Raw genomic sequence first — 17,412 nt, 5'->3', positions numbered from 1 at the left:
AGACAAAAACCCTGGATTCAAACTCAACTCTTGAGTTAACCAATTTTTACCAAAACAGCAAGTTTTAAAAAAAAGAAAAAAACAGAACAGGCGCTCTCTGAACTGTTTTGAAGGGGGCGGAGCTTAGGGTTGGAGTGTTCCTGGGTCTGCCTCTGTGATTGGTTGGGAGGATGTAATGACTAGTTTTAACCTACATGAGAGGCTAGAATGCAAAAGGAATAAAAACTGTTCTATTGAACCTTTTATTGACCCTTTTTTCTATTTATATCTATCCATCTCTGGTCCTACTCTGTATGAATTGGGGATCTACAGTACTGTAAAATTACCTGAATCTAAGTACTTTCTATCTGAACACCTGCGACCTAAAAGTGGATTTTGAAAATAATACGTGTAAAGTCAGCTTAGCACGCAGACCCACAGTAACAGTTGTGAAGGTACTACGTAACCAATCACAGAGTCTAATTGTCTTTCCTTCATACCGTCCTCTCCTCTTGTCCCTTTGAGGCTATATAGACTGTCGCCGTCTCATCGTCGGCAGCCCTATCATTTAGAGCGCCGTAAATAATAATGAGGCCTAACTGCAAAGCTATGACTCATGCTTTCGGCTGAGATCTGACAGATTTCCTCCCACCCCGGGGTTCGTATACACTCGTTAAATGCCCCCTCTACTCCACATATGTGCATGTATATAGTAGATATTGATGACCAAATCCAATTACATGATTACATTTTCAGCCAAAGCTTTAAATGATTTATTACATAGAATTTAAATGCATTTCCAGACAGCGGCCCCCGGTGAAGAGCTCGCCGTGCTTGTGATATTGACCTGTGTGGTCCGGGCCAAATAAAGAATAACGAGATTCAGCGTCTCTGCCAAGCCAAGATGTCCGCTGAGAGTTAGAGCTGGCTACCTCGGTCGTGAGGAGCAGAAAAAAAAAGACGGGCTGGAGCGTGATGCACATTTATCAAGGCCTTTCTATAATCACCTGACGGGCTGTTGTTGGGCTCTCTGAAGGTTGCCTTTGGAGGGAAGTCTGTTAAAGTGCTGATTGATTTCCTGACGTCTGTCTGTGTCGGAGATGTCATACACTTTGAGGAAATGTGGACAAGGGTAGATTTGCACCTTCTGTTGCAGCTTTGTGTTTACAACTATCATTTGTTTTGCTTTAACAGTATTGGCTGCTTCATCAACCGGTCAGCTAAGCATCTTTCTTAATTAATATTGTTAGAAATGCCAATGGTGCTAGAGATGTTTGATCAATTGTCTTCCTCTTCCTAGGAATTTTGTGATAAAGAAATCGAACCATTATTGACCAAGACATTGATCCATTCCTGTTCTTTTCCAATGCGAGTCCATTTCATTTGTTTTTCATCTGCTTTTCCATGCTCCTAATCCCCTAAGGCTTAGGGTAGCCATTACAAAGGCCTCAGTGTCCCCATGCAAGGTCAGCCGTGATCAACTCCAGACAATGTCACTGCCTCGCTTACCCAGAGAGCTCGGCAGAGGAGGATGACTCCTCTGGGCTTGTAAGGACCTTCCGCGTTATGCCGTTCAATTACTGTTCATTAGACAGTCTACAGCCATTTATCAGACCGAGACGTTGTGCCAGTCCTCAACCGGGAACAGCGAACCGCTTAAATTATTCCGGCTTCCCGTCTAGTTCAGTATTTTTAGTGGTAAGAGGAGGAAGATGCATCGGGGAGCACTGAAGCATTCAGCAGAGAGATATTCAAGGCCGAGCTGGTAGTCAAGTCTCAGTTTCTGTTTCTAAGTGAAGTTCTGCTCTTCATGCAGCCCTGTCTTTCGAATTTCAAGAACCATAGGCTTCGTCCCAGATTTACTGCCTATGTGGAGGAGTCTTACGAATCTGATATATCACTGCAAGCCGAGAAGGCTGACAGATTTACTGATTAGAGCTGCATATGCATGGAATATGACTAGATGATGATATGAGAAACTGATTTATGTTTTCCAGGACGGGCAGGAAGAGAAGGAGGCGACGCGTCGCTTCGCCAGGATACGGTCACGGATGTCCCGCTTTTTCAAGGGTAGGTTCAGCAAAGCATTAAGCCTGCGAGCGGCTCCTGTGGCAGGACCCGTGTTCCCCTCCACAGAACCTAATGCACCCATAAAGACGCCACTAATACGCACAGCATCACCAGACCCTCAGGATCTGCAACTACCCCGCAACATCTGGGAGAGCTTCACACAAGGCTGTATGGGGACCATCTGTTTTGCTTACATTTGCATTGCTTTCCCAATCTCATGTGACTTATTCTTGTATAAAGGAACCTGTATGTCAAGGTTTGCCATGTTGAAAGCCTGTCTTTCTGATTTGCCTCTGTCTTTAGAGATTTTTAAAATGATGGTTTTACTCATGAGGGGGAGAGACATCCAAACCACACTTCCTCTATGCAAATAAAAAACGTTATTTCCCTCCTTAACACAGTTACTGTTTGTGCCGCAGCTTGGGATCTACGACAGTCAGCATGCCTGTCGTATTTTCAGCCATCATGAGAAGGCGTTCTGTTCATGGTTTAATCAAATAGGGCAAGTTGTCCAGCGCTCTCAGCAGCAGAACAATCTCACACCATGTGCATGAGGCTCTTTTCCTCCACTCCCATGTCAGCTTTACTGCGATCTGACAGCATGTACACCTTTGAAATAGTTCCACTTTTTTATTGGTCAGCCCACATTTTCTCGTTAATCAGCGGTAGTTTTCAGTCTTAGAGCTCTCCCACGGGAGTCTCTTTTTCTTATTGTTGAATCTTGTATTCTGACCTTAAAGGGGGCGCATGATGTCTGCAGTGGTTGAGATGTTTTTCTGGGTTCTTTTGTGACCTCCTGGATGAGTGTCCATGAGCTCTTGGAGTCATTAGGGCTGGACAAATCAGACCAAAAACAATATCTTGATATTTTAGGCTGAATCCTGATATACTCAACATATCTATTTAGTAATTATTTCGTAAGTAAATATTAGCTTTATCCCAAATGTCTCACAGGCAATTTTTTAACTATCAGCTGTAGATAAATATGTGAAACAGTTAAAAAATAACCTATAACTATGATGCAACATAGACCGTCTCAACATAAACGATATAGTCTCATCTTATATCTTGTTTAAACAAATCTAGATCTTTTTAAAATCCCGATGCATTTCCCAGCCCTAGTGGTCGTTCCCGCGAAGGTTCTCCAGTGTTCTGTGTTTTCTTCATTAGTGGATATCGGTTCTCACCACGGTCCTCTGGACTCTAAATGCTTTAGAAATGGGTTAGTTACCCTTTCCAGATTGATACGTGTTCTTGTTTTTCATTTTTTATATCTGAGGATCATGCGTTACTGTTTGAGAACAAACTTTTTGATTCCACAGGTTTATCACTAATCAGGCCTCGGTGGGGCCAGTAGAACTGATTATAAACTGAGCTTACTGTAATCTCTGGTAATATATGAGTTAAATGGATGCTTTGAATAGCTGTTTTACCCACTAAATGAAATCATACTTTTAAAAATTGTTTGTTTACTCAGGCTGTCTTTGTCTGATATTAAGACTTATTTGAAATATGTCAGAATCCAAGGAGAAGCCATCTGCACGGAGGCAAATATATTTCCACAGCTCTGTATCAATGTTTTGGTCTTAACTACAAATAAAAAAAATTTCTACCCTTGATTTCTAATTTGTGACAGAACTGCATGGTCTTGCTTTTATATAAGTGATCTAGAGGGAAGCACACCTGAAAGAGAAATGTAAGGATTAAAGGAAGAACAAGGCATTAATGCAAACTCATCATTCTCCCTTTTAGGAGCTGTACCTTTTAGTCGGCGAGGCCAATTTTAGCCCAATTACCTTCTAAACATCGGCTTTGTTTGTCGGACTCAGTTTGTGTTTTGCGAGCAGCCGTGAATATCCTTTGTGAGAACGTCAGGGGTGTTTAAATGGAACTGGATGCAAAAGCCTGCAGATTGTTATTACTGTCTGCCCTTCAATCCGAGGTTCGGTGTCGTTTTGACACCAGGAATCATTGCATCCTTTGCCATGTGGCAGGTTTCCTTCCCTCTGCGTGTCATACAGTACATGCTGTCTGAAACACATGAAACAGGCCCAAGTTTTCATTGAACGTTTCACAGCCATAATGTTTACATGCTATACAGTCATGGTATTTGTGCAAATCACGGTGTTATTGACAGCAGGTTGAGATACGGCTCTGTACGCTCCGGTCATGATTTCCCAGCAGAATATCAGCGGGCACTGTGGGGGGCATTTCAAATAAATCAGAGCATATTATTGCTTGCAGAACAGAGGTGTGCATACTCACTTTTCTGTCAATATCACATTTTAATGTTGCTTTTTAGCCTCTGATGGGTGGCATTCGTGCCTCGTGTTGTCTACATGTCGTAGTGGATCTGCAGGGGACAGAAGCGCAGAGCTGATGTGGAAAAAAATGCAACCTGCTACCTGCTTGGCATCCAAAAACCAACATCTGGCTCATAATTCATATTGACTTGAAAACAGTAGATTTTTGTCTAAAGGCAAATCTACTGTCAACGTTTTTTTTCATAAACTTTGCTGAAGGGGCGCCCCATGACTGAAGGCATTGCAGTCCTGCTTGTTCGGTTTTGCAGAGATTCTCCTTCAAAAGTTATTGGCACCAAGTACAATGGCCTTATAATTTATGAGAACTGTTAAGGCCTCTGACAGAAGTTGTAAAGCATCTTGACTGATTGGGTAGATGTGAGATGTGTGCCGTTATGGCATATTGTTGCCCCGTATGCGTGCGCGACATGCAGATAGTTCCACGACTTCCTCTGTCACAGATAAATTGCTCCGCACAGTCAAATTAAGTTGTTGTAAATCATCTGGTGGACCCGAGAGCAGTCCCAAGTGACGACCTTTACGCCTCTTTGACTTTAACTCTTATTTATGTTAATCACATCTGCATTATACTGACAGTAAAACTCTGTCATTAAAAAAAAGCCACAGACACGGAGGGCTTGATTTTAAAGACAAGTCTTATTAAGACTGCTGGTGAGGGCAGGATTTTTCAAATGTGTCTCTAATCCATTTTTGTTTTCTGTCTCATTTCAGGATTAATGAAATTCTGACGCTTTTTTCTTCGGTCAATGCATTTTCAGTTCAAAAAGGTATGTATACTTTTTATCATTTAATTATGGTCAGTTAAACTTTTAGTCTAATCTATCTCACATAAAATGAGCGGCGGACACCTCAGCAGGGCGTCATGTCACCGCGGGTGTTTGTCCTGTTTTCTGGTATTGACACTAAGGAGGTTCAGTTCATCTATTTGTGCTGAGTTTGTTAGTTTTGTCATGTGTTTTTCTCTTTGTGTGTTTAGTTAGGGGTTCCTATGTTAGCTTTTGTTTTAAGATCAGTTTGTCTCCTGTTTAGTTCCCTTTGTTAAGTTCTGCTTGGTTCTTCCTCAGCTGCTAGTCTCAGTTTATGTGCTCTTCCTGTTCTTGTCTCTGCGTTAAATGGCTTCATTCTATATCCAGGACATGATCTACCAATGATTTTTCAGATCAAAGACCGTTTTCCTCTTTATTTCTCACAGAGAGGTAAAGAATGTACATTGCTTGGGGTCCAGTGTGAAGTTTTTGCAGTCCGTGATGACTTTTGGTGTTCTGCTGGTTCTGGTCCGCCGGGTTTTACCAACTTCAAAGTCAGACTAGAACATTTTAGAGCACTTAAATGACTTAGACTTAGAAATGGTAAATGGAATTAATTTATATAGCTTTTCCAGTCATACAGACCACCCAAAACTGAATAAGCAGGATTTACACTAGAGCCACAGTCACCCAATCACACATTCATACATACACAGATAGGTGGGCTAGTCCCATGCCCAGGGGCACATCGGCATGGGACAGGGGGAGACTGGAATTGAACCCTCAACCTTCTGCTGACCAGCTTTGTGGAGACGCTGATTGGATTTTCTTGCAAACCTTGGCACTGACCAGTACCTGCTTTAATCACCACAGTGCCAGAGTGTGACTCAGAGGAAGACAGTAGAGAGCAGAGCCAACAATGAAGAAGAGCTGAATGCTGCTGTCAAAGCAACCTAAACTTCCTCTAATGGTCTCATCTAACGTTCAGATCATCAAAATGACCTCAAATAAATGCTTCGGTTATTGCTCTGCGTATAACAAATCTATTTACAGTATTTTATGTTGATTTTTCAAACTGAAAACTGAAATAAATTCACTTTTTTAGAATAACACAATTTAATGAGATGCATCAGTATTTTATGTTAATCTAACACATTGCAACAAAAGTGGTAAATAGCTTGTACTTTTAAAATAACTGTCTCCAAAACAGCTTAATGAAAGCAATCCCGCTTCAGTAATAAAATCCACCGTATATGTTAGTCCATTCAACATTTGTTCTGCTTTATTCTCCCAACAATAGAGTTTTTGTTCAGGCGAGGCCCAGCAATCATCTGTCACCGATAGTCTTTGTTAGCTACAGTAGAGCTGGTGGAAAATGGCTGCTTTCCCCCTCATTCATCAAACACGCGTCATGAGAGGCCTTCAGTTGTTCCCACAAGCAGCAAGCCTGTTTTTTCCACTGTGAGGAATAATAAGTTCCAAAGGCGGCGTGTCAGAAATGAAGAGGAAGGGGAGTCTGCGTGTGATGGGCGCAGCTCTGGAGACGACGCGGCCGTACGCAGCGCACCGCTGTCCAGTTACACATTAGCTTTGATTGCCGGTTTGTTCTGCGCGCAGCTTTGAACTACGCCTCAAGATGAAAGCCAACCTTGTCTACAGTGTGTCCACTGTGGAGCATAACTTTTGCTTATTTGCTCCAGGCACATCAGGCCTGTGTTATTTTTTTTTTTTTTACAGTTCTTTACCATGCTGAGAAGAGCGTTATACATAATTCATCACACAGCGCATCTTGTGACAGCGCCCTGTCTCAGCTCCATTTTAATTTAATGCCTTTTCTTCTCGTCTTGGTCTTTTGTTGACTGTGGTCAGTGTAACGCAGCACTAAGGTGTGGTAGCCTTTGATGGTTCCTATAGTGAGGGCATCGCCACGCAGTACGTATTCTCTCTCTTTACTTTCTGTTTCTCCGTTGCAGAGCTGCAAACACGTCGCAGGACTGCTAAAATCCCGCCGTCCTTGTTCTCATCCGTCTCCGGAGGCCAGCTTCTCATCGATGAGACAAAACAGCGCTGTGAACCAAATAAAAACGTCTTGCCTCTTGACAGCCCCGCTTTGGATATATGGCCTCTTATTTCAGTGAATATATTGCATAATTACGTGCGGTTATGAATATTGCATGGAGCCTCACACTGAGCGCATGGTAAGGCGCCTAATTGCAGACTTTAATTATTTAAGAGCAAAGGTCCTGCGCGGGTTTTTGGGGAGAGACACTTTTGATAAATTATTTTTTGCAGTTTTCTGATGAATTATTTCAGGGGGCTTGTGTCTAATCAGCAGGCATAGTGGACCGACTAACTGCTCTTGAGAGGGACTTATCACTCCATGGAGAGGAATTACTATGCTGATTAAATCCACTGAAATCAACTAATAACTTAATGTTATTGGAGTGGATCAGAACAGACCCTCTCACAGCAGAGCTGGGTAGAAGGAGGGCTGTTGTCTCTGACCTTGGGGCAAAGCTTTAATATTTCGATCTAACATAAGGGAGGCAAAGTCTGTGATGGTAAAGCAAAGCTCATTTTAAATAGCGTCATGCAGCTTTTGCTATATAGTGCATAAGAAGTGCTGCAGGGAAAAAAGTCCACAGAGGTTGACTAAACAAGGAATAATAAACTAGATCTCCCTCAAGTAGCCACTGGGCAGAGCTGCTTGTGTAACTACAGCACCACTGCCACATGTTCCAGAGCCAAGACACCCACGCAAAAACATTCCCATCTCATTATACCGAATATATAGTTCAAACAAACTTAGTGTGCAGAAAAGTTTAAGGTTTGACCTCGGTGAATGATGCAAACTTCACTCGGCTGTGTTGCACCAAATATATTCTTCAAACTAACAAAATAGAGCTGTGGAGAAGTGTTTTCACACTTAAAGGTTTTTTTCTGTGTTTGCTTTTTTTTTTCTTGCTCTTTAATGTTTCAAATCCTCAAACTAATTTTAAAACCAGACTAAGATGACCCAATCAAATGCAAAAAAGCTGTATTCAAATGATGATTTCATTTATTCAGAGAAAAAAGTTAGAAACCAACCTAACTGCACCTGAACGTAATAACTTCCAGTGTTTGTGATAACTGGAAGTGAGTCTTTTAACTTCATTGTTTTTCTTCTGAGTCATGGAGAGGTGGACTTGGTCTTGTGCTTTGGATCATCGTCCGGTTTAACTCAAGTGTGTTTGAGCAAAAGGTCAAACACCGCCAGTCAGACTGTCTCCTTCAGGATCCTCTGGTAGAGAGCCGGTTTCAGGTCATCCAGCTCCTGAGGCAGCGAAGCCGCCCCACACCATGACTCTACCGCCACCGTGCGCGTCTGACCGACTGTATGCTCTTTTTTCTGAAATGCCGTGTTAGTTTTACTTCAGACGTAACGAGACAGACACCTTCCAAAAACATCAGCTTTTGCTCCATCAGTCCAGAGACTGTTTTCCAAAATGTTCTGGAAGATCATCAAGATATTTGGCGAAAACATGAGACCTTTGTGTTCTTTTCAGTCAACAGAGCTTTGGGCCATTTTTGCCCAGTGTGATTTTTATTATTGAATCATGACCTTTGACCTTAACTGTTCATTTTGTTGTCAAACTTTTGAAGTAAGTTTAGCTGTCTGGCCTTTCCTGGGAAGGTTCACAACTGTTCCATGTTTTCTCTATTTGTGAATAATAATAATAATAATAATAATAATAATAATAATAATAATAATAATAATAGGTGTTGTTCTCTGGAGTCCCAAAACCTTAGAAATACTGTAGCTTTGGAACCCTTTGCAGAGAGATAGATGACTCTGGCATCATGTGTTGCTTTTTTACCCCCGCTCTTTAAGCCTCCTTAAAAACCTTCTCAGATAAGTTCTCTTTGAGACTTTTCTTTATTGTGTAAGTCTGACAGCAATCAGGCCTGTGTCTGGCTCATGGAATTAAACTTTGTATTTTATTTATTAGATTATTTTTTGTCAGATATTAACATTGGTTTCATGATCTAAAACCTTTAGGCGTGACAAAAATGAAATACAACTGTAAGGAGGTAAATAATTGGTAAAAAATTTAATTTATAGAGTGGTGAATATGTGTTCATCAACTGAGATACTCATGGGTCAGTGCATACCTCCTGACATTCATTTAATTTTTATTTTAATTAAATAACAAAACCTATAAATTTATAATGTAATTTTGGTATAATATACTGGAGGAAATATCTACTGATTAGAGTTTGACATTACATTTATAATTTAGTAATGCAATGTAGTAAAAACTAACAATTTAGAATAGAGATTTGTCAAAAGCATCTAATAAACTGTTCAGTTCTACCGAGAGAATTTTCTCTCTTCATTTCATGTCTCAGACTTTAAAGGGCTAATTGCTTCGCTGCAAACTGCCACCCGCTGACCCACCTAATCGCTGCTCCGTGTCGTACCGTGACAGAAACCAAACCCGGCTCACTATAACAGTGGGATCAAATGCAGGGTAATAGCCCGGCGCGCTTCATTCAGCTCCTACAAAATACATGTGGGTCTAGCACGTGTGAAATCTAGTCAAGCTGCTTTTCACAAATCCAGCACCAACAGGTAAATAATAGATTAACATTGATGTAAAGATCGAGTGGTTGTTTGTTTTGGAGGGCAGGCGCTGGGCTATTTGTCAATACGGCGTCATGGCGGACACCGAGCAGCTCAGACATCTCATTAAGTGTTTGAACAACAGTTTCGGTATGAGGTTATTGTAAATCATCTTTGAACTGAGCCTTGGACATGTTCTGGGCTGTCCGTCAGAGTTATCTGTGTAACAACGGCATACTGCTTCTCCGGCTCTGATAAACAGAGCCATGCAAAAGTAAACATTATGGGTTTAGATCCAGACTTTAACTAGGCCATTCTAACACTTGAAGATGTTTTCATGTGAATCATTATACACTGTTTAGGCTGTTTGATATGACAAAAATGAAAGTTAAATCTATTTACTAACAAAGACAACGACTTACACTGGATATTTATTAGGGGACATCAAACTAAAAGGGGTCTAAATAAACAGGGATCGAAAGGGTACGTGAATCTGCAATGCGTTGTGGGATATGATCACCATTTTCTGAGGCAACAGCTTTTGTTCACATTGATGATTTGGATGCCGTGCTGTTTGAGATAGACATGCAAAGTATTTGAAAAATGGGCCATAATGCAGAGAAAGGTGATGGACTGTACCGAGACAAGCTGGACCCTGTTCTGAAGGTTAGTTATCTGGAAAAAAATCTATAGGATTGATGGGATTGATTCATATGAGCATGATAACTTGACATAGTATTTAGATAACCTGCTGCAGCAGACTGTCATTTTCTGAAGCTCAGCTTGCTTTCTATCTCACCAATGGAGTTAGTTTTTATGCTGCCGATAAATTCAGAAATGTTACGTTTTAAAGAGCTCATGGGCAAAGCAACTTTGGGTGGGTCCAGGATCTCAGAATTTTTCATCTTAAAGAGAAAACTGTCATAATTTCAGAGGTATAAACAGCACACTTTCATCTCACAGTGTCCTCCTGTTGTCTGCAGGATAAATTTGAGAAATAAAATGTTAAAATAATTATAAGCCTGGCATCCACTCTGCATTTATGTTAGAAATATATCTAAAAGCTGTAAGAAAGACACATGCCCAAAATTAGACTTTTAAAATTACTTAGGTTATAATGAAATATCACAGATGGCCTCCACGAGTGAGGACAACTTATGATGTAAAGTCTAAATTAATCTCCTATTGGTGGAGGAAATAGAATGTCTCCTTGTTTTTAGCCGGCTGCTAGCCTAGCCTAGCCACGTTGGCTAGCAGCTGGCTAAAAGCTCTGTGTTAAACAGCACAACAAGCTCTGATTGTAATGACCGGGGTCCGAGCCCGAATTCAAACCACACACAGAGCCGGATATTTAGGAGCTTTATTGCCACAAAGAAGGTAGGATATCAGGACCGGGCTGAAGAAGACTGGAGATGGTGGAGATTTAGCAGGCAGACGGGTACGGTGGTCCTCAGAGCCACCGCAGACGGGACGCTGGAGCACCGACAGAACGAGCCTGATGAGCTCCGGAGCTGGGTCCAAAACGTGCTGACGAAGTGGGACAGGTGGTGCGTCGGTACAGGGACCAGGATGTGAAGGAGGACTGTGGCTGTGGTGCGTCAGGGTGAAAGCCAGGACGTGCTGGTGGATCGAGACAGGAGGGAAGACTGGAACACAAAGTAAAGAGGTGAGTGGGAGGCAAGATCCACTAACCTGGGATGGCGTGAGGTAGCAGGCTGGCTGGCGAGGAGTGCACAGGCTGGGGAGCAGAAGGGAAGCTGGACATCTGGTGATTGAGGGAGTGCAGAGTCTTGGAGATCAGACAAACCAGCAAAGACAAACTGAAAGAGGAGTGCTTATATAGGGATGGGCTGACAGGAGTAATTAGAGCAGGGAATTAGTTGCAGGTGACGGTGATCAGTGGGGAGGAGGTGATCAGGCAAAAACTGAGGTAGAATCATTACAGAACCCCCCCCTCAAGGGCGGATTCCAGACGCCCAAAACCGGGCATAATAGGGGCAGACCTGACAAAGACCAAAAAACGAAAAACTACCCACCCAGGGTGGGCGGAGGGAGGCATAGGACGGAGGGCCAGGAACCAAAGAACAAAAGACAACCCCAACCGGGCGTACAAATATGTGGGGGCGTGCTGGACTGCGCCAACTTGGTGAGGCGTGCCGAGCAGCGCTGGCTCGGAAGCGGCGCCCAGGGGCGAGTCCGTTGGGACCCGGCTCTGGGGAAAGGTTGGGTCTGCAGGGGGGCGCCTGGCTACAGGCGACAGACGGGGAAGCCTGGCTACAGGCGACAGACGGGGAAGCCTGGCTACAGGCGACAGACGGGGAAGCCTGGCTACAGGCGACAGACGGGGAAGCCTGGCTACAGGCGACAGACGGGGAAGCCTGGCTACAGGCGACAGACGGGGAAGCCTGGCTACAGGCGACAGACGGGGAAGCCTGGCTACAGGCGACAGACGGGGAAGCCTGGCTACAGGCGACAGACGGGGAAGCCTGGCTACAGGCGACAGACGGGGAAGCCTGGCTACAGGCGACAGACGGGGAAGCCTGGCTACAGGCGACAGACGGGAAGCCTGGCTACAGGCGACAGACGGGGAAGCCTGGCTACAGGCGACAGACGGGGAAGCCTGGCTACAGGCGACAGACGGGGAAGCCTGGCTACAGGCGACAGACGGGAAAGCCTGGCTACAGGCGTCTGGAGGGAAAGCCTGACTACAGGCGTCTGGAGGGAAAGCCTGACTACAGGCGTCTGGAGGGAAAGCCTGACTACAGGCGTCTGGAGGGAAAGCCTGACTACAGGCGTCTGGAGGGAAAGCCTGACTACAGGCGTCTGGAGGGAAAGCCTGACTACAGGCGTCTGGAGGGAAAGCCTGACTACAGGCGTCTGGAGGGAAAGCCTGACTACAGGCGTCTGGAGGGAAAGCCTGACTACAGGCGTCTGGAGGGAAAGCCTGACTACAGGCGTCTGGAGGGGGAGCCTGACTACAGGCGTCTGGAGGGGGAGCCTGACTACAGGCGTCTGGAGGGGGAGCCTGACTACAGGCGTCTGGAGGGGGAGCCTGACTACAGGCGTCTGGAGGGGGAGCCTGACTACAGGCGTCTGGAGGGGGAGCCTGACTACAGGCGTCTGGAGGGGGAGCCTGACTACAGGCGTCTGGAGGGGGAGCCTGACTACAGGCGTCTGGAGGGGGAGCCTGACTACAGGCTGTCGTGGAGGACAAACCCTTGGCAACAAAAAGTCTCAAAACCAGCCTCTGGAGGATGTCAGACAGTGACAGCCAGTAAAGTCTCTCCCAGAGCAGGCTGTCTACCAGGGCGACCAAAGGCTGAGGCTTCAGAAGAACACCAAGGGGGGCAAAGCCTCCAGGAGATCTTGGGTGCTGAGCCCTCTCCCGAGGATCGGAGCGCTCGAAGGAGGAAGCGTCCACCTGGGTTCCCACCTCACAGGTGGACGACGGACCCTCCTGGGTCGTTGCGTCGCAAGTCGGCGACGGACCCTCCTGGGTCTCACCTGGAGGCTTGGGCGCAGGTCGGTCCTCCAGGACCTCCTCTTGAGGCCTGGGCGCAGGCCGGTCCTCCAGGACCTCCTCTTGAGGCTTGGGCGCAGGCCGGTCCTCCAGGACCTCCTCTTGAGGCTTGGGCGGAGGCCGGTCCTCCGGGACCTCCTCTTGAGGCTTGGGCGCAGGCCGGTCCTCCGGGACCTCCTCTTGAGGCTTGGGCGCAGGCCGGTCCTCCGGGACCTCCTCTTGAGGCTTGCGCGCAGGCCGGTCCTCCTGCGATGGCAGAGCAGGGAGGCCTTCGGTGGCTGCAGTGTGCGCAGCCCCTCCATGGGCCGGAACAGCCCTTATCGAGAACAGGTCCTCCCTGTCCCCATAGAAGAAGTCCCAAAGGTGAGACTCCTCAACATGTGGTGCGGCCATGGTAACATCGTGCCAAACTGGGGCATGTGCACCTTCACAAACTTGCTCTGGGAACGAAGCGTCCGCTGGACCCTTAGTGACTGGAGCAGAACGGCTGTAGAATGCCCTGAGAGCTGATCTATAGTTGTCCTCCAACTCCTTTAATTTTCTCTCCAGCTCCTCAGAGTACTGAGAAAATAAAGTCTCCCTCAGACGCTTGATTGTTGGGGCAAAAGTTCTTATTTTGTCCTCCAATCTTCTGTACTCTGAGCTGGGGGCGTCACCAGGGGGAGCTGTGGAGAGCTTGGCTCCGTTGGTCTGCGGGCTCCGGACTACAGAGCAAGGAACTGGGCAGGAAGTAGCAGCAGGAGCAATGGAGTCTACCGACTGGGACAGGGGCTCGGCAGCAGACGGCAGCCGGGTTGGCTCGGCTAATGGCTGCACGGAGGTGAGAGAGACCGGACAGGCAGGCTGACGTCTTCGTCTCCGGCGGCGAGCCGATCCATGCAGGACGGCCGAATCCAATTGACTGGACGGGACCGCTACAGCCTGCGGAGCCCTCCGCGGCTCCTCGTCATCCGCCATTACGCTCCGGTCCCCGAATCGGCTCTGTGTGGGTGACGGACTCTGTCGTGGCTGGTTTGTTCTGTAATGACCGGGGTCCGAGCCCGAATTCAAACCACACACAGAGCCGGATATTTAGGAGCTTTATTGCCACAAAGAAGGTAGGATATCAGGACCGGGCTGAAGAAGACTGGAGATGGTGGAGATTTAGCAGGCAGACGGGTACGGTGGTCCTCAGAGCCACCGCAGACGGGACGCTGGAGCACCGACAGAACGAGCCTGATGAGCTCCGGAGCTGGGTCCAAAACGTGCTGACGAAGTGGGACAGGTGGTGCGTCGGTACAGGGACCAGGATGTGAAGGAGGACTGTGGCTGTGGTGCGTCAGGGTGAAAGCCAGGACGTGCTGGTGGATCGAGACAGGAGGGAAGACTGGAACACAAAGTAAAGAGGTGAGTGGGAGGCAAGATCCACTAACCTGGGATGGCGTGAGGTAGCAGGCTGGCTGGCGAGGAGTGCACAGGCTGGGGAGCAGAAGGGAAGCTGGACATCTGGTGATTGAGGGAGTGCAGAGTCTTGGAGATCAGACAAACCAGCAAAGACAAACTGAAAGAGGAGTGCTTATATAGGGATGGGCTGACAGGAGTAATTAGAGCAGGGAATTAGTTGCAGGTGACGGTGATCAGTGGGGAGGAGGTGATCAGGCAAAAACTGAGGTAGAATCATTACACTGATTCAAACTTACCAGTCTGAAAACACCGTGAACACACACATATCGGGATATGGTGTTGAAAGTGAGGTTTGGTCGCCTCACAGCTGCTTCCCAGGGACCATTTGGCATCTCTTTGTCAGTGCAGAGCTCCGACCTCCTTGGCTGTGATTCCACATTAGAAAACTGAAAAATCACAATCCATCGTTCTTTTTTCCTGAAACGATTGTGTGACAGTTAATGACACAACTCGTTGCACCATATTTTCTTTTTTAAAATATTTTTAAATACAAAAGAATAGAAAACAAAGACAGTGTTGTGGATGAAGGTGACGTAAACAAACAGAAGTCCATTTCCAAATGCCCAAATATCCCACAATGCAATGTGGTTGTTACATCACCTTTTTAAGCCCCATATGCACATCCCACTCTTTTATTTCTAATTGGTAAATGGAATGAATTTATATAGAGCTTTTCTAGTCACACTGATCACTCAAAGTACTTTATCCTAGAGCAGGGGTATGCAACTCCCGTCATTGAGGGTTCTGCAACGTTATATGTCCCTGGTCCAACACACCTGAATCAAATAGCTGAATTAGCTCTTCAGTACATGGTCATGTTCTCCAGAGTCCTGCCAATGACCTGATTATTTGACTCCATTGTGTTGGACCAGGGACACATCTATAAGTTGCAGGACACCGTCCCTCGAGGATTGGAGTTGTAGACCCCTGCACAAGAGCCACATTCACCGAATAGCGCACACATTCATACAGTGTGCAGATCGGTAGGCAACTTGGGGTTAATTGCCCCAGACAAGTGAATGAAGAATAAAACCCACAATCTTCCAGTAGCAAGACAATTACTCCACCCACTGAGCCACAAACAGCCCAAATTTTTAATTTGTAAACATTTTTATGAATTGCCTCACTTTGCTGCCACTTCACAATTAGTCACTACTTTGTCTTGGTCCATCACATCAAGTCTTTATAAAATGTATAGAAGAACAAGTTCAGACAGTTTGAATATTTTTACAGCAGTAACGGCAGCTGAGGGAGGCAATTTCCTTCAGAACTGTCAGAATAATAGTCGGGTCCCATTTTAAACCGATTCCTTGCCCACAGAACCTAGTAGCTGCCCAGCAGTCTGGCAATCACATTCTACTAAAACAGCTTTTGTGCTGCTCAACAGCTTTTGAATCGGCGCTGCGCTCAAGGACACATACCGGTGGCTGTAAAGCACTTTCTTTCAGTTTTTCTGTCTCCAACTAAAATGAAAACAGTTAAAGGTCATTTTATACAGGAGACCCGCATGTCTTGAGAACCGGCATTGTGCCTCCTAGCAGACAACATGGGAAGGTGGCGTTATAAAAAAGACCTTTCCTGACTGACATCATCCAGAGCTACGGAGGAGGCCACTTTCCCTCACTCCCTCTGTTCCAGCTCGCCAGCTACCCACTGTCTGAAGCTAATGGCTGGAAGCACAGCTAAAAGCTCTCAGTGTGATAACGTAATGTGGAGTCAGAGAAAGAGAGAGAGAGCAGGATCGTTATATCAGTGCGACCATATACACTGATTATACAAGGATGAGGAAATGGTCTAAAAATAAAAACAAATGGAGATGCTAGATGATATCACTGACCCCAGATTGCTGACGGCGGCGTCTTAAGTCGTGTCCAGATGGTTATGAGGCAGGGACGGTGGTGGAAGCTGAGACTTACTGCTGTCCTCTCAGCTGATGTCATGCTTAATAAAAGAGAGTGGCGTTCTGTCTTGCAGATGCTCCAATAAATGATGAATATTAGATTAAAAATGTTGCCCACTCTCATTTTATCCTCACGAGATCCACGCCGTTTAATCTCAGTAAACATTCTGTGTCATTTCATCTTCACTGTATGCTAAAAACCAGGAAGTTCATTTTTGTGAATTCTAGTTGTTTTCTCACCTCCTGTCTCCCTAGTCGGTCCTCTGCAGGTCCCATATGCTGCTAACACATAAAGGTTTGTTCGTCCATTTCTGCTCAGATCCCTGCTGCTTCCTTTTCTGTTCTTATCCCCCTTCGTCGCTCTCCCCTTTAACGGTTCCCAGACTGGACCGGCTGTGCTTAGTAAGATGGATGTGTGCATTCCCAGGGCAGATGGTCGCGTTGTTACTCCATGCACCCGGCTCACACTTTAACACCCAGCCTTCTTGTCTGGCCTGATGGGGCCACTGCCTGGGGAACGAACTCTAGCGCTGCAAAGTGCAGTAAATGTGTGTCGTGCAGCTAAATGCATGGACCCTCATCCGTTTTGTCAGAAAGTGGACCTTAGAAGACTGCCTTGCAACAAAGGCAATAGCTGGTTTGTTCTTTAACGGCCGGATCTGTGCAATGTGTGCTTTTGTTCTTAGTTGTTTCTAGATTTGGTTTTGTCTCAACAAGGAGGATGTATGTAATTTACTGAGATTGAGAATTTGGTGTAGCAATAGCATCTTATTACTTATGCTTAGTAATCAAACTTGCTTAATAGTGAATCTTGAATCCTGAATCCT

At 45.7% G+C, this 17,412-nt stretch overlaps 1 protein-coding gene across 2 annotated transcripts in view; it reads left to right on the top strand.

Annotated features, from left to right (window-relative positions):
- LOC105929853 (doublecortin domain-containing protein 2) overlaps positions 1 to 7,221 on the top strand; it is a 30,435-nt gene extending 23,214 nt beyond the window's left edge. Inside the window, exons 10-12 of one of the 2 annotated variants that reach the window (XM_036150917.1) lie at positions 1,977 to 2,049; positions 5,085 to 5,137; positions 7,091 to 7,221. In XM_036150917.1, the coding sequence (XP_036006810.1) occupies positions 1,977 to 2,049; positions 5,085 to 5,101 (90 nt within the window). In that variant the 3' untranslated portion in view covers positions 5,102 to 5,137; positions 7,091 to 7,221. Of the gene's footprint in view, positions 1 to 1,976; positions 2,050 to 5,084; positions 5,141 to 7,090 lie in introns of both variants that reach the window. The other variant, XM_021319121.2, reaches the window with a different exon arrangement.
- The last annotated feature ends 10,191 nt before the right edge of the window (positions 7,222 to 17,412 follow it).

The sequence above is a fragment of the Fundulus heteroclitus genome, chromosome 19 (genome assembly GCF_011125445.2).
Source record: "Fundulus heteroclitus isolate FHET01 chromosome 19, MU-UCD_Fhet_4.1, whole genome shotgun sequence".
Lineage (NCBI taxonomy): Eukaryota > Metazoa > Chordata > Actinopteri > Cyprinodontiformes > Fundulidae > Fundulus > Fundulus heteroclitus.
The sequence above is the reverse complement of the archived record's forward strand: the minus strand, read 5'-3'. Positions and strand labels throughout refer to the sequence as shown.